General features: G+C 42.1%; 1 protein-coding gene and 1 long non-coding RNA gene across 13 annotated transcripts in view; one reads left to right on the forward strand and one right to left on the reverse strand.

The window, feature by feature from the left end:
• The window catches only part of TCP11L2 (t-complex 11 like 2), a 51,021-nt gene that overhangs the window by 9,785 nt on the left and 20,032 nt on the right, over positions 1–21,204 (forward strand). For 9 of the 12 annotated variants that reach the window (XM_055236178.2, XM_055236177.2, XM_055236179.2 and 6 more), the window contains 5 exons: positions 3,586–3,777; positions 6,856–6,991; positions 10,831–10,951; positions 13,453–13,673; positions 15,487–15,623. In XM_055236178.2, the coding sequence (XP_055092153.1) occupies positions 3,621–3,777; positions 6,856–6,991; positions 10,831–10,951; positions 13,453–13,673; positions 15,487–15,623 (772 nt within the window). In that variant the 5' untranslated portion in view covers positions 3,586–3,620. Of the gene's footprint in view, positions 1–315; positions 1,631–3,585; positions 3,778–6,855; positions 6,992–10,830; positions 10,952–13,452; positions 13,674–15,486; positions 15,624–21,204 lie in introns of those variants that run through there. The other 3 variants (XM_063615215.1, XM_063615214.1, XM_055236173.2) reach the window with 2 other exon arrangements.
• Positions 215–15,957, reverse strand: LOC134732212 (uncharacterized). The gene is made up of 3 exons (XR_010115160.1): positions 15,773–15,957; positions 13,183–13,357; positions 215–356 (listed from the first exon to the last, which is right to left on the reverse strand). It is a non-coding gene; the product is annotated as an uncharacterized lncRNA (long non-coding RNA).

Genomic DNA, 21,204 nt, shown 5'->3' on the forward strand with positions numbered 1-21,204 from the left:
TTTGCATAAGGAGTATTACCTTTCTTAAAGAAACAGCCTGGTTTCATTATCATCAGTCTAAGGGATAATCCAAAATAGTTTTTAAAGCAGTCTAAATATCCTCAGTGCCTTTTGAATCAAGTAGCTTTGTCCCCAGGTGACTTACTTGGAAACTCAAGACGGAGAAAGGTAAGAGCAGGTATGAAGGAACTTGCGGAAGACCATTCACACAGTGATGGGCCATTCGCTTTTGGTTTTTGTCTGTCAAACAAGTGCCAAGAGTTCTGTTCTATGTTAACTACCAGCCTTGTTTGTCTGTTGAAGAACATGGTGTTATCCTGACATAAAACTGTTCTTCCCTCCAGAGTGTTTAATTCCTGAGGCAATGATATTAACAAAAAAAAGCAAATAATAGAAAACATTTGTATACTGTTTACTGTGTCAGTGACTGTTCCAAACACGCTGCATGTATTGAGTACCTGAAATCTCACACCAACCCTATGAATTAGGTATTCTTAGTAAGCCTATATGAGGAAACAGACAATTTTTTAATAGAGTAATAATGGGCATTTTGGCTTCAAATACAGGTTTCTGTTTGGATACACTAAGGCCCAGTTGTAATGTGGAGGATTCTACCCACTAAACAAGAGTTTCTAAACATTTTGAAGCTTTTAAATTTTCCATTGAAGCCCCTGTGCCAGGAACTCTACCTCCAGTGAATTGCTGGAAGAAAGTGTAGTTTCACATTGTTAAGCATGACTGCCATAAACACATTTAATTTCTCAGAACTTCTAGTGATGGCTCATGGAACTCTGGGTTTGGAGCATCATATATTCCTAGCTGAGAGAAACCTTATAACTGGCCCAACCTCTCAGAAAAATGTGCATAAAGTCACACGGCACATTAATGATGAACCCAGGCCACAAACCCTGGACTCCTGACTCCCAATTATTTTAATCTTTGTACTTTTCTGCCTTGTTAAACACAATTAAGAAACCTACCAAGTGTGCTATCCAGCTAAAGTAGAAAAATGAAATGGACAGTTAAAACTATTAAGCTAATTCATAAATTCTCATGGCTGGAAGCTCTTATTCACTTTCACTTGGAAAAATAGCCAGAGCTCATTTGAGGGCAACTGTAGTAGAGAAGAATTAAGAGCAGAGCATGCATAGCACAGTTGTTACATTACAGGGGAATAACTGGGGGAAAAAAATGACTTAAAGTGGAAACAAACTTTAAGATATTCAAATAAGAGCATGACAAGGACCTGGGAATTCTGAGGTTTAAATCTAATAAGATAGGCTTAAGCAGTAGATTCTCTGCTCTAGGGCTTGGGCTTTGGCAGTACCAGGCTGGTTAAGGTGTCATGGTATCAGCTTGCAAATGTTCTGGTTGAAGCTGTACCAAATGAGATTCAGGGATTCTGATTTAGCTGACACTGAATGAATACTTGTCATATACTTGGCGCTGGTCATGGACAAGACACAATCTCTGCTTTATTAAGGATATTCAGAAGTAGCCAAGAGAAGAAAGTAACAAGGGACTAATATACAAGGAACCAAGCGCTCTCATGGAGATACGGGAGACGCGCTGCAGACATACCAAGAGGAGTGCTGTTCACTTTGACTAGAAGCAAGGCTTCCTGGAAAAGGTAGCATTTGCAAGAAATGCCATCGGTGGGACATCAAATGTTGGCAAAGAGAGGAAGCAAACTAGAGGGGAGGGTGAACATTCCATTTAGGATTTGGGGTTTGGTGGCAGTGAAAGGTTTGAAGTAGCCACTTTTCTTCTGTCTTCTCTCCCCTTCCCCTGAGCAGATTGGAGTTTAAGCTTAGGTAGAATTTAGTCTTCATGAGTTAGAGGAGGCTGTTTCACCACTGAGGATGCAAGGGCTCAAGACTCTTACAGCCAGTGTTCATGGCTTTGGGATTCTGGGATAAGGTGAGTGTCTCCACTCCACTCCTTGCCCTTCAGCCTGCACAAGTGGACTCTAGTGGTTTTCTGCTTGCAAAAGGACTCAGCATGGGTACATTTCTGTGGCAGGATTGAAGACGGTTGTTTAGGTGAGGCAAGGTGCAAATGACCTTAGGCCTTTCACCCTTATTAGATCCCTCTCAGACTCATCCTTGTCCCCATCACCATCCAAGGAATTAAAAAAATTACTCTTTTTCTCTCAACAAAGGCTAGTGCCCCTTCTCCCACTCTGCTAATCCTGAGCCTGCCTCTCCTTTCTTGTGTTTTCTCAACAATGCGTTATTCCCCCTTTTCTCATCTAGTAGCATTCAGTACAGTTTTAGGTAACTGGACTTGAGAACCACAAGAATAGGGCATTGTCTTTGTTCGGTTACTTTCCCCAGTGCTCAGTGCTCAGTAGGCACTTGTTGAATATTAATGGAATCATTGAAGAAACTGCAGGCATTTTCAGACATACTATACATAGTTGTGGTTTCACATTCTGGCCGCTTTAAAAGCACTGCATCCCTCATTGCATGGGCTGGTTTAGGTTTAAAAGGATTCAGTGAACTCTTCCTCTCATTATTGTCCATCCAGGATTTGAGGTGCCTTTCTCCTTGAGCCCGGGTTTCCCCTTCAGTGTCAGGTGACACCATACTCACATCAAGGTCAGCTCCCTCACGGGCCTGGCTGGTGCTCCTGGGCCCAAGGCCTGGTCATCCTGTGTGCCTGTGATCTGCTTTCTGGGTAGTGTCCAAACCTGACGGCCCTTCCCTGGGAAGGATTCTCATGTCCCAGAAACACTGGACATAAACACCAAGGGACTGGTTTTATCGTGTAGTAAATCCCCTTATCCCTCTGAATCTGTTCCCCCACTTGTGAGTCAGGATCCTACATGCTTGTGCACTCATGGGGTTGTGATGGGTACTTGTAAATTGTCAAATCCGAACCATGTATCAGGTCTTAATCTTCATATCACAGCAGTTCACGTGAAAATGGAGGGGGAAGAAGCTAAACACTTGACAGCCAGAGGTTTCATATGGTCTTCCCCTTTCCCCAGGAGGTTCACAGAAAGCATAAAGAGGCTGATTTCACAGCTATTTTATCTGAAACAAAGCAATAGGAGCAATAATAGCAGCTAACATTTGAGTACTGTGCCAAGCTCTTTAAGATGAATTCTATTCAATCTTCTGGCAACCCTATGAGAGGTTAGTCTTTCAGTCCAGTTTCACTATGAGGTAGGTAATTAAGTGACCTCCCCAAGGTCTCATGGCAAAAGGCAGAACAGAATGAGTGATCTGACCCAAGTCCCACACTCCCGCCTTCTCGTGTTTCAGCAACCCAGGAGGAGAGAGCATGTGTCCTGCATCTTTTTTAAAAGGACCTGTCATTGCTTAGAGCTTCACATTTATAGTGGGTGTGTCCTGAGTAAGCTCACACCTATGGCTGTGGAATCCCTTTTCAGAAAGGCAATCTCGGTGACCTAGTGATCTGGCCTAGTCCGGCCAAGGTGCTGGGGGAAGGATGAGGTCATTTGGGGGCCTTTCCAACACAGTGACACTTGTGGGGACAGTTGTCTACACTGGAAGAAGCATCGGTGGTGCCTGTGGAAGTACCACAGAACATTGACGCAGGGTCTGTTTGTCTCTGCAGGTGCTACCTTTTTACCTACACTTAAGTGACACAAAATGCCCTTCAATGGCGAGAAGCAGTGTGTGGGAGAGGACCAGCCAAGCGATTCTGATTCTTCCCGGTTTTCCGAAAGCATGGCTTCGCTCAGTGACTATGAATGCTCCAGGCAGAGCTTTACAAGTGACTCCTCCAGCAAATCCAGCTCTCCTGCTTGTGAGCCGATGGGGGAGCAGGGGTTGTGGGTGGCGGGGATACTTCTAGATATGTGTTGGATTTGAAAACTCAGAAACGCCTGAGAGCAACAGACTTCCCCTCCTTTCTAGATGCACCAGAATAGCACTGCAGAGGCACTGCAGCTTTCCTGGACACATTCTCAGAAATAAATAGCCACTAAAGTTTACAACCTGCTGATTTTTATTTTGATCACTGCTTCTGATCTGTTTCGGTCTGACAATAAGTCAGGACTTCAACCCCATCTGTCTTTTCTCCCAAACGGCAGAAAGCCATTCCTTGAGATTTCTTCGTAGATCCCCCCTCAAGGATAAATTCAAATTGGCCTTTTCTGATTATTCCTGATTTACATTAAAGGAAACTGGCCTTCATTGAAAGGTCAGGAAGGAAGTGAAATAATCTAAAGGGTTTCATGTTGATTTCAAAAAATATTGTGCAAATCACCCCAGGAGGGTACCCACAAGGAGAATTACTACATTGGGGTGTGAGAAAGAGTTAAAAGGCCACAGCAAAAGGAGATACCTTTTTCCCGTTTTTGTGTGTAGAAACTAGAGATGGGTAAAGCAGATGTGTTTGCCTTTTTTTAATTGGCACTTTATTTAGTAAATAATAACACCTTTAACTGGCAAAGCAAATGCAGGAAAAAGCAACTAATGTTTAATATGCTGAACTGTCCACTTCTTACAAATTGCTTCATTTGTATTTTAAATTTTTACATTCTCATTATTTAAAACTTAGAAAATACGTAAGAATAGAGAAAAGAAAACTGCCTATGATATCACTCAAAGACGACAGCTGGCAGTGCTTTGCCGTATCTTTATCCTTCACATAGACATGTGTGTATATATGTGTGGACTCTTCTTGCTTAGTATTATAACTAAAACATTTACTCATGATTACATGTTTTTGAAACATTGGTTTTATGAATACCTATTACTTTACCAAGTGAATATACGGTAAACTTAACCATTGATTCATCATTGGACATTTAGTTTCCATTTTTTTTTTTTTTTTTTTGCTGTAATAAATAGTGCTTTATGAACATCTTACTGCATGAAGCCTTTCTGGAAAGACTTTTGGATATCACTGGATTATTGGACCAAAGTATATAGACATTTTTAAGGAGAATCTTGAGTCAGACCTGGCAAAAGAAATTAACAGCAGCCACCCCAGGTTTCTGTGCCTTTTCTCACTCTTTATACTGTATGTGGTGTTGGTGCATCTGACACCAGGGTACCTAGACGTTCTGAAGAAGGGTTTTACCAATTCTGTGTATCACCTTTCTCTTCTTCCTCCTCTTTCCTTGATCCTCCTCATCATCTTCTCCTAAAAATTAGGTAGCCAGGCTCACTGGCTCACGTCTGTAATCCCAGCACTTTGAGAGGCTGAGGCAGCTGAATCACCTGAGGTCAGGAGTTCAAGACCACCTGGCCAACATGGTGAAACCCCATCTCTACTAAAAATACAAAAATTAGCTGAGCGTGGTGGCATGCACCTGTAGTCCCAGCTACTCAGGAGGCTGAGGCAGGAGAATCACTTGAACGTGGGAGGTGGAGGTTGCAGTGAGTCAAGATTGCACCATTGCACTCCAGCCTGGGTGACAGAGCAAGACTCCGTCTTGGGGAAAAAAAAATAAATTAGGTAGTAAAGTATTACCTGTCACTGCTGTTGTTTGACATATGATTTTAATTAAAAGAAGCTAAGATTTCCAACAGTAATTTTAAAAGGACATGATTTATTGAATAGTTTCTTAGTATAATCTTTAGAAATAACTCAGATTCTTCATTTACTACTTTCTACTGAGAAGTAAAATATCCGGCTTCTCAGATTTATTCTATTTTACTTTTAATTACGTACATTTATTGAGTTCTTACTATCTTCTTCTTTACTTAAATTATCTCATTCAGTCACCTCAGGCCAACCCTGTGAGGAGGAAGGCTATGCCTCAGTGAAATCCAATGATAAATACCAATTGGCAAAACAGAGTGAACCTAAGCGTTTATACTATACTGCCTATACATTTAAAAATTACAGTTTTTGGCCGGGTGCAGTGGCAACACCTGTAATCCCAGCACTTTGGCCAAGGCAGGCAGATCATCTGAGGTCAGGAGTTCGAGACCAGCCTGGCCAACATGGCGAAACACCGTCTCTAATAAAAATACAAAAATTAGCCAGGTGTGGTGACACGTGCCTGTAATCCAGCTAGTCGAGAGGCTGAGGCAGGAGAATTGCTTGACTCCAGGAGGTGGAGGTTGCGGTGAGCCGAGATTGCAACAGAGTGAGACTCCATCTCAAAATAAATAAATAAATAAATAAATAAATAAATATTACAGTTTTAAAAGTCAGTTATTTCATATTGAGTCTACTTAATGAGATTTCTGAATTACAGAATAAAAATAATTTTATCAGTTTCCTATATAATACATATAATAAGTGCAGGTTTCAATGGGCACTAAAAATGAGGTAATTTAATTTTTTTTTTTTTTTTTTTAAGACAAGTCTTGCTCTGTCGTCCAGGCTGGAGTGCAGTAGCACGATCTGGGCTTACTGCAAGCTCCTCCTCCTGGGTTCATGCCATTCTCCTGCCTCAGCCTCCCGAGTAGCTGGAACTACAGGTGCCCACCACCACGCCCGGCTAATTTTTTTGTATTTTTAGTAGAGACGGGGTTTCACCGTGTTAGCCAGGATGGTCTCGATCTCCTGACCTCATGATCCGCCTGCCTCGGCCTCCCAAAGTGCTGGGATTTCAGGCGTGAGCCACCGCGCCCAGCCTGGTAATTGATTTTTAAAAGTAACTTATAATGGGCCTATATTAATAAGATGGTCTCATAAATATTTGAGACAATGTTATCAAATATGGTAACTGAAGCTACTGAAGGAGTTCTTAAATTTTTGAAGCCTTTATTAAGTGAGGGAATTCACCTATTTTAATATATAGTCTCCTTACTTATAAATCTCTGAAGTATATACATTCTGATAAATTAAACCTTATCTGCATCAGGAGGCTTCCTTGGATGACAACTTTTCTTCCACAACATTAACTGGCTTTTTTTCTTTCAGCAACAAGCCCTCCAAGGGTTGTAACATTTGATGAAGTGATGGCTGCAGCAAGGAACTTGTCAAACTTGACTCTTGCTCACGAGATTGCCGTAAATGAGAACTTTCAATTGAAACAAGAGGCCCTCCCAGAAAACAGGTAACCTGGGGGCATTTGTTGTATATAAACTGCTGAAGATTGTGTGTGTGTGTGTGTGTGTGTGTGTGTGTGTGTGTGTGAGAGAGAGACAGAGAGAGAGATACACACATATTCACACTGATTCCTGGAAGTTCTTGTATAATATCCTCAGGGGTAAACATTTAGTTCTCTAACAAGGTCTTATACTTGTTTTAAAAAAATTCTGGCTGGGTGTGGTAGCTCACACCTGTAACCCCATCACTTTTGGAGGTGGAGGCGGGAGGATTCCTTGAAGCCAGGAGTTTGAGACTGGCCTGGGCACCAAAGCAAGACCCCATCTCTACAAAAAATAAAAATAAAAATATCATCCAGCATGGTGGCATGAGCCTGTAATTACAGGTACCCGGGAGGCTGAGTCGAGAAGATCATTTGAGCCCAGGAGTTTAGGGACTGCAGTGAGCTCTCATCATGCCACTACACTCCAGCCTGGGTGACAGAGCAAGACCCTGTCTCAAAAAAAAAAAAAAAAAAAAAAAAAAAAAAAATTCCTGTTTGTGACCAGCCCGGCCAACATGGTGAAACCTCATCTCTACTAAAAATACAAAAATTAGCCGGGCATGATGGCGGGGCGCCTGTAATCCCAGCTACTTGGGAGGCTGAGGCAGGAGAATTTCATGAACCCAGGAGGTGGAGGTTTCAGCAAGCTGAGATCGCACCACTGCACTACAGTCTGGGCGACACAGTGAGACTCCATCTCAAAAAAAAAAAAAAAAAAAATTCCCCTAGGACACATATTACCCATAATCTTTAGAACTCAGTTTATATGTCACTTCCTGAGGGAAGCTTTTTCTGACATTCCTGAACCCCCTAGACTACAATTAATCCCTTTGCTAGAGACACCTGTAGCCCTTGCTGCCTCCTTTTTGTTAAGAGGTCTTATAATTTTGTGTTTCATGTCCATCTTCCCCACTTGATTGAAATGCACTATTTATGGAGGAGCTATGTCTGTATTGTTTGTTGCTGTATCCCTATTGTCTAGCATAGTGCCTGACATACAGTACAGGCTCAAGAAATATTTGCACATTGATTTATTGAAAACTGATATTCAGGTTCTGAAGAATAAATAAATGCACCTGAACTGTCAAAGTGCCAAAAGTAGGCAATTCAGAAATGTCTGGAGGTAGGAATCACAGCTGCAAGAGGCACTTCCTGGTTAACCTTGCCCTCGGACCTCTAGTTGGAGCCACCCCTTTGGATCCTACTTCAGCCTTTCTGGAGTCAGTGGCTCACAGGTTTCCTGAGACAAAGAGGAGAAGAGGCTTGAGACTATTATTACAGATCAGTCATCTTTACAAGCAAAGTTGGTTCGTGGATTGAATTTTCAACCTCACAGTACCAATTATAAATCCTGAGGCATTCTATCAGTTAAGACAACTTATTTGATCCCATTCAGAACTTTTTCATTTGTTTTAAAGCAGGAAAAGTAAAGGAAGTCAACGTAATAATTTTTCTTCTTTAAAATGTGGATCATAGTCCTCTTGGGGATGTTGTTCATATAATATTAACATTTTTTAAGCTTGCCATCTATCGTAGGTGTATCTGTTTGGTTTCCTTTGGTAACTGCATTTCGCCATGACCGTTGATACCAGCTCTACTGCTACAACCCTAGGCTAGGCCACCGTCATCTCTGGCCTGGACCCTTTCAGTCCTAACTGGTTGCCGTGTCTCCATTCTTAGCCCCCCACAGTTCATCTTCCATATCCACACAGTAGCCTTAATGATCTTTTTAAAGAATAAGCTATATTAGATGATTTCTTTGCCAAAAACTCTTCAATGGTTTTCAATCACTCAGAGACCAAAAATCTAAGCATTTCCCTATGGCCTGGATGGCCCCACTCCCCTGACCCCGTCTCAGTGCTGTCCCTCCTGCTTGCTGTGCTTCAGCCACACTGGCTTCCTTCCTGACCTCAGGGTTCACCAACCTGGGTCTTGTCTCAGAAACTTTGTTCCTCTGACTTCTTCTTTCTGAATGTTCTTTTCCCAGACCTTCACATGGCTCTTTCCTCTCCCCTTCTGAGTCTGAACACAAAGGTCACTGACTTAAAGAGGCTTTTTCCCACCATCCAGTGAAATCAGTACCCTCTCCGTAACTGTACCACATTGTCTTATTCTTTCTCATAGGTCTGAAATTGTCTTATTCATTTTTAATGTATTTTTTCCCTTTTTGTCCCTGCTGACATATAAGCTTTTTGAGGTTGGAGACTTTCTTTTCACTGTAGTATCCCCAGTTCCTAAAACAGGGCCCTATACCTATTGGATGTTCAATAAACATTTATTGACTAATACAAATGAATTTTTTGAGATGGAGTCTTGTTTTAAAGTTAAAATTTGTATTTTTTATGAGGTAAAGCAAAAGACAGGGCATATCTTTACTTTAAATTCAAAAGTGGCGAGTACAGGCCGTAGTGAAGGCATTTTAGGCTCAGACAGACCCTGGGGTTTGAATCCTGGCTTTGCTGAGACCATACCTGAACGTCACACTTCCAAGAATAAGGTGGGGGCTACACTACTCACTTCAAATGCATGCTCACTAGCATAAAAGTGCCTTGCACATAAATACTTTGATACTATGGAAAATATTAATCTCTCTTCCCTTCAGTTTCTGCCATGGCTAGAAAATGTGAGCAAGGGAAACAAAGTACAGAGTTAGGACACATTGCCTTTGTTTAAAAATAAAGTCTTAGTCGGGCACGGTGGCTCACACCTGTAATCCCAGCACTTTGGGAGGCTGAGACGAGCAGATCACCTGAGGTCAGGAGTTTAAGACCAGCCTGCCCAACACAGTGAAACCCTGTCTCTACTAAAAATACAAAAATTAGCTGGGTGTGGTGGTGCACGCCTGTAATCCCAGCTACTTGGGAGGCTGAGGCATGAGAATCACTTGAACCTGGGAGGCAGAGGCCGCAGTAAGCTGAGATTGCGCCACTGCACTCCAGCCTGGGCGACAGAGTGAGACTCTGTCTCAAAAAAAAAGAGATATACTTATCAAATTATGAATTCATTCAGCATGCATGCATTTGTTAAGCACTCACTGTATATCAGGCACTGTGCTAGGCACAATGGTAAGTACGTACCTGGAGGACTTACAGCCTCTGCTTGGGAAAGGTATATAGCTCTGTGGGAAAAGAGCCTCATCAGTAATTACAGTGGAGGGACATGTGGTTTTCTAAAAGCTATTGCTAAATGGTAGAGGAGTTAGGGAGGAATGTGTATTTTAATGTGCATCTATTTTAAGGGATTGACATAAGGGGTGAAGCAAGGTGGCCACTTACTCTATTGTGAGCTCTTCCTAGGAAGGCTTCTATTTCAGCAGTTTGGTCTGGCTAACTTTAAATGGGACACCTAAGTCTGAAGTTGGCAGGCTTTCAAATGCATGTGCCCTTGGGGCTAATCTGTTCTATTCCATGCCATGAAATTTCAGCTGGTGAGGAAGAGTAACTTTGCCATCTCATCCCAAAAATGTAGAACAAGTCTAAAGATCTACATAGAAGGGTAGCTACATAAATTATGAAATCTCGTTAGGACAGAATTTCATGAAGTTATTGAAAGCATTTTCAAGGTCTAGGGGAAACAAGACAGAATGTTAAATGAAAAGTATGTATTTTGTACGTATGCTCTTAGCTATGTTAAAATAATGCATTCAACAAGAAAAATATTAAAAGATTAATAATGGGATTAAGGACAATTATTCTGGTTTTTTTTTTTTTACATTTTATTAGATTTCTACAATGAGGATATTTCTTTTATAATCAGGAAAAAGTTATGCTTATTTTAAAAAACAATTCATTTTATTGCCATAGTTTGGCTGGTCGAGTGAAGCACATTGTTCACCAGGCCTTCTGGGACGTCTTGGATTCAGAACTAAATGCTGACCCTCCTGAGTTTGAACATGCCATCAAACTGTTTGAAGAAATCAGAGAGGCAAGTTGCTGTGTTGTCTGTGTCAGTTAGCGTCTTACTCCAGGTGGGCTGCTATAACAGACTGGCATAGCCTGGGTGGTTTATAAACAATAGAAATTTACTTCTCACAGTACTGGAGGCTGGGAAGTCCAAGATCAAAGTACCAGCAGATTTGGTATCTGGTGAGGGCTGACTCCCTGATTCATAGATGGTGCCTTCTTGCTGTGTCCTCACATGGCAGAAAGAGCAGAGAAGCTCTTTAGGATCTTTTTGTTGTTGTTGTTTTGTTTTGAGACAGTGTCTTACTTTGTCGCCCAGGCTGGAGTGCAGTGGCACAATCTTGGCTCACTGCAACCTCTGCCTCCTGGGTTCAAGCGATTCTCCTGCCTCAGCCTCCTGAGTAGCTGGGACTACAGGTACCCGCCACCATGTCTGGCTAATTTTTTGTATTTTTAGTAGAGATGGGGTTTCACTGTGTTAGCCAGGATAGTCTTGATCTCCTGACCTTGTGATCTGCCCGCCTTGGCCTCCCAAAGTGCTGGGATTACAGGCGTGAGCCACCGCGCCCAGCCTAGGGTCTCTTTTATAAGGGTACAGTTGTATTCGTGTGGACCTCACCCCTATGACTTAATAACCTCCCAAAGGCCCTACCTCCTAATACCATTCCACTGGGGATTGGGTTTCAGCATATGAATTTGGGGACAGAGGAAAACACAAATATTGAAAGTTTTTTTTCCCCCAAAGATGGTTGTATGTCCTTTAGTATTGGCCACTCTTTTTCAAAAAAGGATCAATTTCACTGGCAGGGTTTCCCCCTGCCCCTCCTAGAGTAGAGTGAAGGCTGGAAAAATAGTGCCGTGAACACAGCTTAGGGTGATGCTAAAGCACAGAGACTCTAGAGTTAGATTGTTGTCCTGGTTTAGTGATGGGTTGTCTCTTTAAGTCTCTCTTTCCTGAGTACTTACAGAGTAGTCATAAGAACTAAATGAGGTGACAGTTGTAATGTTAGCTAACATTTACAAGGCACTTGCTCTATTCCAAGCACTAGATTGTTCATTTCTTCTTATCGGAACACTGTACAGTAGTTGCTCCTGTTATTTATTAAAAAACCAAGTTTTCTGACTCATGCAGGGTCACACAGCTTCGAGGGGTAGAGAGGAACTTGAACTGAGCCACACTGGCTCAGAGCGCAAGCTCCTAAGCATGTGCTGTGTGGATAAGCACAGTGTCCTCTGTTAACTGAATAATCAATAAATAGGCTGCTCATATATAATATTCTATATGTAAAATATACCTAATGGGCCCCATGGGATATTTTCATCTATCCTTTTTTAAAGAGTTCTTTTGGAGCCGCCATGATCTGCAACTTGTTCTTTCTTCCCTGAACTTTTACCTGAAAGCAGGTAAATGCAGCAGATCCTCGCATCATATTGATTTGTTCAACATTTTTTCTTTATAATGTTGATAAGAAAAAAGATAGATTCCTAGCTGGGGCTGCCGTCTGTGCGGAGTTTGCATGATCTCCCCATGTCTGCATAGTTTTTCTTTGGGTACTCTGGTTTCCTCCCACATCCCAAAGATGCTCATGTTAAGTTCATTGACAAGTCTAAATGGTCCCAGTCTGAGTGAGTGTGGGTGTGTGAGTGAGTGCATCCTGCAGTGGGATGGCATCCTGTCCAGGCCTAGTTCCTGCCTTGTGCCCTGAACCGCCACAGTAGGCTATGGCCACTTGCAACCCCGAACTGGAGTAAGCAGGTTGGAAAATGGATGAATACAAATTGTTGTAACATAAAAATTCATAAAGTATTTGATAATCACACGGATGCACGACAATAAACAATGTGCCATGAAAGTGCTCAGTGAGCCTGCCATAATTATTATTATTTATTTTTGAACTGTGTGGTGGTAGGCGGTGTTCCTTAACAATTTTTGTTTGCAAACATTTCTTCCCCAATTTAACCTACCACTGTGGCAGCTGTCACTCACTGATTCACCAAAAATTGGGCCAATCATTATCTTGTTTTTATTAATTTTTCTTGTATGTATAGCTCACATTTATCTCTGTTTAATATTAGAAGTGTTTGGGGTCTTTATTTAGAAGTTGGGTGATGTTTTTTGTGACCAGAAATATGCCATAGAAACTTAACCGTTGTTTCTCAATTAGTCTATGGTAAAATTGGTTTTATTATATATCATTTCATTTAAAGTTGCAATTTCCAGGAACCTGTCAGCAATGTTAAGTGAGGACTTACTGTGCTTTCAGTAATCTTGCTTCCTTGCTAGTTGTTTTTTTCTGACAGGGCAGGAATTTCCTATGGTGGAGGCACTTTAATTCAGAAGATAGACCTTTCCTTTTAGGGTTGAGACACTGGAATGCTCCTCTGATCCACCATGCAGTCAGTGTCAACTTCTGTGGCATCTGAGGCACTAAAATATGAGCAAAGAGCTCTAGACACTGAAGTGAAAAGTAACAGCTTTTATTCATGTCATGATGCTGTTAATTTTTATTTCTTTCCCTGTAGATTCTTCTCTCTTTTCTGACTCCTGGTGGCAACCGGCTTCGCAACCAGATCTGTGAAGTTTTGGACACAGACCTCATTAGGCAGCAGGCTGAGCACAGTGCTGTTGACATCCAAGGCTTAGCCAACTATGTCATCAGTATGATGGGAAAGCTGTGTGCTCCCGTGCGAGATAACGATATCAGAGAGTTAAAGGCCACTGGCAACATTGTGGAGGTGCTGAGGTTAGCACTTTTGCTGTTTGCATTTCCTAGGGTATCTCTGAATTCATTCAGAAGGGGAAGTTGGGCATCGGGGAACACAGAATAACAACTAGTACCCCAAATAAATTACTGACCCTAGAAGAAAACCATATAAGCAGAGACCATGTCAATTATTTACTGTATGCAGAGAGTTTTCACATAGAATGATCTGACAAGGTTGTTAGTTGTCACGTAGTGGGCCCTGGAGATGCAGTGATGAAAAAGACAGATGTAATCCATGACTCCAGGGAGTCTAATGGTGAGAGAGACCTTGAACAATTAATTACATATGTGATAAGTGGAAGGGGAAGTAGAGGGTCTTAACAGAGCCTCCGACAAAGGACCTAATCTAGTCGAGGCTTCTTTATTAGTTAGGGTCACTGGCTGCTATAACACGTAAACCCTACATCCTCAGTGGTTTATCCAATAAAAGTTTGTTTCTCATGTTACAGTCCAATTCAGGGGTCCTTGATCAGACAACCCTCCACATGTCATCCAGGGACCCAACCTCCTTCTGTGCTTGGCTCTGCCCTTGCTCAGGTCCGTAAAGTCCTCTCCATTCAGCTGGCAAATGGGAAACAGACCATGGGGAAGACATATGCAATATATAGCCACCTCAGCCCAGAAGTGACACTTTCCCTTTGACCATGACTAGTCACACGATCCCACCTATCTTGAAAGAGGAGTTGAGAAAGGTAGTTACAGCCTGGAAACACTTTTCACAGCCACAAATCTGCACTGCAGGGAGGGAGTGTGGGCCTTTAGTGGTCAGCCAGCCACGTCTGCTGGAGCTTCTCTGAGGAAGTGGGGTGCATATTATGTCACGAGGATCTCATCTGGCCACATAGACGATAACTTCCTTGTGATCCAAGAGGAAAGAAGAGTCTGCAACACATTTTGCCTTTGAAGCAGACTTTTCTTCTTTTTTGTGTGTGGTGGTCACATTGAGAATTGAGTTTTATGTAAATGTTCTGGAAAGGTAGGAGAAAGACTGTTCTGCATGTAGTGGGTAATTTACTTTGCGATCTTGGGGAGGCTGATAGACTCTCAAAGTGACACTCTGTCAAATGGGTGTTAGGTATCGTTAGAGTTGTGCTGGGCTCTGGCAGATTGTGATTCCTCAGTTATGGGATCCTTGCTTCTAGTTGTCATATTACCCTAGTAAGATCTCAAATCTGTGATGTTCATCATGGTCATTTGTTGAGTGCTCACTGGGTGCCACTGCCCCCTGCACTTTACGATTGTTATCTCGTTGACTGTTCACAACATCCCTCCAAGGTTGAGGTTGTCCTGTTTCACAGATGAGGAAACTGAAGCTCAGAGAGACTGATTTACTTGTGTATATGCCCGCAAATCTGGCCAGTTGCAAAGTAGGGTTTGAGCACGGGGCTGCCTAACTCTAAAAGGAAGTGTTTTTTCCTCAGTGCCTCACTGCCTCACTGCCTTGTCCTTTCTTTTTTTAATTTTTCTTACTCCCTAAGGAATAGAGGCCGTATGCCCTGTGTTCTGGCTCTTTAAAATTTCAGGGGTTTTCAAATGAAAATTCCTTCTTGAATTTTTCTTATATCATTAAGATTGTTTATGCTTCAAATAATTACTCTTGAGATCCGTGGAAGGACACATTTGCAGTACACGTGTATGACCTTCTATGAGACATGACCCTACCAAATGGCAATTGGAACTTTAAAACCATTTTAGGGATGTTTATTGTTTGCAGCCTGGAACATAGATCATTGTTAGTGAATTTCAGCTTCACTTCTTAATCATCTCTCTATTTTAATTCTGAAATTTTTAGACAAATATTCCATGTCCTGGACCTCATGGAAATGGACATGGCCAATTTTACAATTATGAGTCTCAGACCACACCTTCAACGCCAGTTGGTGGAATATGAGAGAACCAAGTTCCAGGAAATTTTGGAAGAAACTCCAAGTGAGTATAATATAATGTGTATTTATATTGAAATTAGGTTAAAATGTGATGTTTTCATTTTTGACATCATATATAGTAGTATCACTAAAGAATTTTGGCCTTTCTATTAAACATTTTTTTACCTTCCAAAATTGACATCACAAACTTACAGTTGTTTATTCTGTCCAGGAACCATGCTAAGCACTATTCATTTCTTCATTCATTCAAGATATATTTATTGAGTGCCTCCTGTGTTTCAGACACTGCTTAGGTGCAGTGGATACTGCAGTGAACAGAATGGAATACAGTTGCCGTCCCCAAGGTGCTGACATTCTAGTAGGCATGACAAATAAACATATATTGTCAGGTGTATTATTAAGTGCTATGAAGAAAAATAGGATAAAGGGACAGTAATGGGTCAGAAGTGAGGACAGGGTTGTTTTTTAGATGTGATGGACTGGGAAGGTCTCTATAAGTAATATTTGAGTAAAGTTTGCAAAGAAATGAGGAAGGGGCATGTAAAGATGGGGAAAAGAACGTTCTAGCCTGAGGGACTGCAAGTACAAAGGCACTAAAGCAGAAACTTGCTTATGAGTTTGACAAGCACAGGGCAGACATTGTGACGGGAGTAGAGTTGGTAAGGGGAGAGTGGTAAGAGATGAGGCTGAAAAGGAGATAAAGGCAGGTCACATAGAGCATTGTTAGTAAATGAGAAGAGTTTGGATTTCATTCCATGTGCGTTGGAAACTCATCAGAGAGTTTTAATCAGGGGAGCAACATCTGATTTTCATTTTTGAAGAATATTCTTGTTCCTGGCTACAGAATAGGTCATGTGGGAACAAAGAGGGAAACAGAGGTGCCAATTAGGTGGCATTGCAGTTGCTCAGGCAAGAAATGATAGTGGCTTGTTCCAGATGGTAATGGTGGAAGGAGTAAGAAGAGACCAGATTCTGGATACATTTTGAAAGTGGAGTAATCAGATTTGCTGAAGATTGGATAAGGGAGAAAAGAGTTGAGGGTGACTCTAAGGTTTTTGGCCCCATACAACTGGGTGAATGGTGATACAGTTTGAGTGAAACTGGGGAGACCAGGGGAAAGAAGGTTGGGAGATGACATGGAATCGAGTTCAGTTTGGTGATGTGAACTTTTGAGATTTCATTTGACATCAATGTGGAGATGTCAGGTAGGCATTTAGATATGAATGACGAGTTTAGAGGAATAATGGAAATTGTGTATATGCATTTGGGAATCATCAGTATATGTGTGACATATAAAGCCATGGAACTGGGTACTAGTTAACACTTAGAAAATCCTTATCACATTCTAAGTACTTTACCTGTACAAACTAATTTAATCCTTGCAACAACTATGTGAAGTTACCCCCCATTTTATGGGTGCGGAAACTGAGGCACCGTGCGGTTAAGTCACTGGCCTATATAACACAACTTAAAAGTATAGGAGCTCACCTAGGAAGGCAGCTTGGCTCCGCAGTCCATGTTCCTATCCATTATATTACACTGGGTGAGACTACCTAGGGGGAGTGACTGTGGACTGTGAAAGAAACTGACGTGGGGCATTCTAGCAGCTAGAAGCTGAAGTTGAGATGAGGAGGATGATCTAAGAATGGAGACCATGAGGGAGTAGCCAGAGAGGTAGTGTGACAGTCAGGAGAGGCAGGTGTCCTGTAAGATATGTGAAGAAGGTATTTGGAGAAGGAAAGCGTGCCTGGTTTTGGCAAGCGTTGCTAAGTGGTCAAGAAAGACGCAGGCCAACTTGACCATTGGATTTGACTGTTTGATGATGGTCAGTAACCTTGATGAGAGTGGTTTCAGTGGATTTGTGTGCATTAAAACCAGACTGGGCAGGGCACAGTGGCTCACACCTGTAATCCTAGCACCTTGGGAGGCCGAGGCAGGCAGATCACCTGAGGTCATGAGTTCAAGACCAGCCTGGCCAACATGCTGAAACCCCTTCTCTACTAAAATATAAAAATTAGCCAGGATGATGGCAGGTGCCTGTAATCCCAGCTACTCAGGAGGTTGAGATGGGAGAATCGCTTGAACCCGGGAGATGGTGGTTGCAGTGAGCCAAGATTGCATCACTGCACTCCAGCCTGGGCGGCTGAACAAGACTCTGTCTCAAAAAAAAAAAACAAAAAAAAAACACCACACAAACCAGACTGGAGGGGGATCAAGGTAGAATAGGATTAGAAGAAATCTTAGCTCATCAAATCTTCACAATTACCAGTTACCCAGTGAAGTAGGTACTATTATTCCCTTTATCTTACAGGCAAGGAAACTGAGATGCCAGAGGTTGCACAGCTGCAAGAGGCTGGCTAACTGCTCGTTGACAAACTCTTGACACCAGCCTGTGGGGTTTAATTAACCACTATTTAAGGCTGAGTTAGGTGGTTTCTGCCCAAATAGTCAACACAATGACCTTATATAAAAAAGACAAAACAGGCGCCACATTTAAAGGGGACCTGGCAGGCAGGAGCACATCCAGGGGAGAGCACATTGATCATGGAGGCCACCTGAAGAACCTTCGAGGAAGCTGGGCATGTTCTGCTTGGTAACAAGGAGACTCAGGTGGGCCATGGCCCCATCCACCCTCCCTGTTGACAGCAACTCAGAGACTGGTGAAATTCTGTAGGGCAGACTAGGATTCATGAGAGGGAGGAAGCAGACAGCTGGTTTTGACCTTCCTGATAGTTGGAGCTGTTTTAACTTTGGAATGGGCCTATTATAGCAGTAGTCAGTGCTAGCTAACATTTTGTATGAGCACTTACTACATGCTAAGTCCTTACTGTACCACTTTAGTAGTCTATTCAAGCATCACACTAGCCCTATGAGGCTGGTACTGTTATCACCCCCTAATTACAACTGAGGAAAGTGAGGTTAAGCTACTTAGTCTAGATGACTACTAGTAAGGGGTAGAGCCTGGGTAACCCAAATGTGTCTCTGACTCAAAGCGTGTGCATTTAGATACTGTGCAACCCTGCCTCTCTTCAAACAAGATATGAACTGTGGGGGATATTGCAGAGGGATCTCTCACATCATCTGGCAGATTATTTAGTCATCTGGATAGCCAGTTATCTAGTCAGATAACTTTTAAGTTTTGTTCTACAACAAAAGCTCTATGACTCCAAGGGCTATGTTGTTTTAGCTTCAAAGGGGAGGGAGTAAAGTGAAGTAGAACCCTACATCGAACCTGGATCCGAAACCTCAACTGTGGCAACTGTCCACAGCAGCATTTCTCTGAGACTTAGTGGTTGGTTTCATTTGTGTACCTGTGTATGTAAGCACATGTGCAAATGCACCCATATTTTTAATCAAGATAGCTTGGAATCTTGAGCAAATTCCCTAATAGGGTGAATTATGATTTTGTTCATCTCAAATTATTTGCCTATTTTTTTCTGGGTTTTTTTTTCCTTTTTTTTTTTTTTTTTTTTTTCTGTTTGTCTTTAAGAGACAGAGTCTCACTCTATTGCCCAGGCTGGGGTGCAGTGGCATGGTCATAACTTACTCTAGCCTCTAATTCTTGGACTCAAGGGATTCTCCTGTCTCAGCTTCCCGAGTACCTAGGACTATAGGCATGTGCCACCACACCTGGCTAATTTTTAAAACATTTTTTATAGAGACAGGGGTCTCACTGTGTTGCTCAGGCTGGTCTCTAACTACTGGCTTCTTCCTGCCTCTCAAGTTGCTGGGATTACAGGCATGAGCCACTGCACCTGGCTTGCTTCTCTTTTTAAAACCCAGGCTTAGTGACCTGTAATCCATTTGCAACTTTTCTATTGACTTGGATATTTTCAGAGATTTAAGAATAGAGCAAACCCAGCTTTGCATATAGGTCATTATTGCTTAGCAAGAGAAATCAAGAGTCCCAGAAGCAGAGTGTATGTCAGCTGTTAATTATGTCCCCAAGTCACTCTGCCAAAAGTCAGCCCCTGTGCCCTGGTATCAAAATAAGAGCCTCATAGTATCATACAGAAGGACAAAAGTGTTGGATTTCTGTGTACACATGATTATATAAGAATTATTAGAAAATTAATACAGAGAAGTACTCTAGATTTCTGAATTGGCTCCAGGAAAATATTTTATTTTTCCTAAGAGGAGATTTTATATAATTGCCTATTTTAAATATAGCCAGGAAAACCTTAGGAATGATTATTTGTACTAAGTAAGTAGCAACAAGATAACCACATTAGATCCAACATGTAAATTATCTGTGGAAAGAGCAAGAGATTATCCCTGGGTGGGGGCCATAAGTAATTTTTAAGATACCCAGAAAGAAAGGCTTTATTTAGACAATACGTCATATCTGATCAAATGTTTTCATGAACTTTATTTCATGTTATTCTTTAAAAAAATTCTGCGGGACATAAGTATCTCCTTCAGAATATATGAAACTCTATTGTGATTGCCTTCCCCTGTCACATGAGGCATTCAAGAAATATTTATGGAATATTTTAAAGAAGAGCCAACTGATGCTCAGTGATGACCTCCTTAGACTCAGAGTCATTCAGCTAAGTAAACAGTGGAGGCTGGGCACAGTGGCTCACGCCTGTAATCCCAGCACTTTGGGAGGCCAAGGCGGGCAGATCATGAGTTCAGGAGATCGAGACCATCCTGGCCAACATGGTGAAACCCTGTGTCTACTAAAAATACAAAAATTAGCCGGGTGTGGTGGTGCATGCCTGTGGTTCCAGCTACTTAGGAGACTGAGGCAGGAGAATGGCTTGAACCTGGGAGGCGGAGGCTGCAGTGAGCCGAGATTGCACCTGTGCACTCCAGCCTGGGCAACAGAGTGAGTCTCTGTCTCAAAAAAAACAAAACAAAAAACAGTGGAGCTAGGACTGGAAACTAGGTCTCCCAAATCCAAGTCCAGATTAAACCAAGCTGCTACTTTTTCAGCCTTCTTTGAATTTTTCAGTTTTGTGTTATATTACCTGAGTTGTATTGCAAGCAACAGAAACCAACTCTAGCTGACTTAGCCAAAGGGAAGTGAATGGAAGGATGGAGGAAGTTCACAGAATCAAAGGAAAAGCCAAAATGTCAGAAATCAGAAGAATGTCACAAATCTGGATAGGAAAAACTAAGGGATAGCAAGGCTCCATTGTCACGATGGTTGATGTGGGCTGTAAACATGGGCCATCCCTGAACACTGTCACCACTCAGATCCTGGGAAGGAGTCGGCTCTGCTGGGCACATGACTCTGCTCGGCCAGCCCCTGGTCAGGAAGATGGGGCCTCTGAATTGAGACTCACAAAAGAAAACATGGAACCAGGGGAAATGGTTTCTCAGAGAAAGCCAGCACCAAAAGAAGGGAAAGTGAGATGTTGCCAGGCAAAAAAAAAGATGTCATGGATAAGGAAACTACATTTTTTCCAACTGAAAATTGGGGTAGAAGCACGTGTAATACCATTGCTTGTTCTGGTGTCTGTCTCTCCCTTGCTAGACTAGGAACTTCTCGAGTGCAAGGACTGTGCTTATTTACCTTTAAATCCCCAGTACTTGGTACAATACCTGGGACTGAGTAGGTGCCCAGTAGTTTTCGTCGAATAAACGAATGAGTGGAAAAATTCTTAATCCTGTCCCCA

This window comes from Symphalangus syndactylus, chromosome 13, assembly GCF_028878055.3.
Source record: "Symphalangus syndactylus isolate Jambi chromosome 13, NHGRI_mSymSyn1-v2.1_pri, whole genome shotgun sequence".
Taxonomy (NCBI): Eukaryota; Metazoa; Chordata; class Mammalia; order Primates; family Hylobatidae; genus Symphalangus; species Symphalangus syndactylus.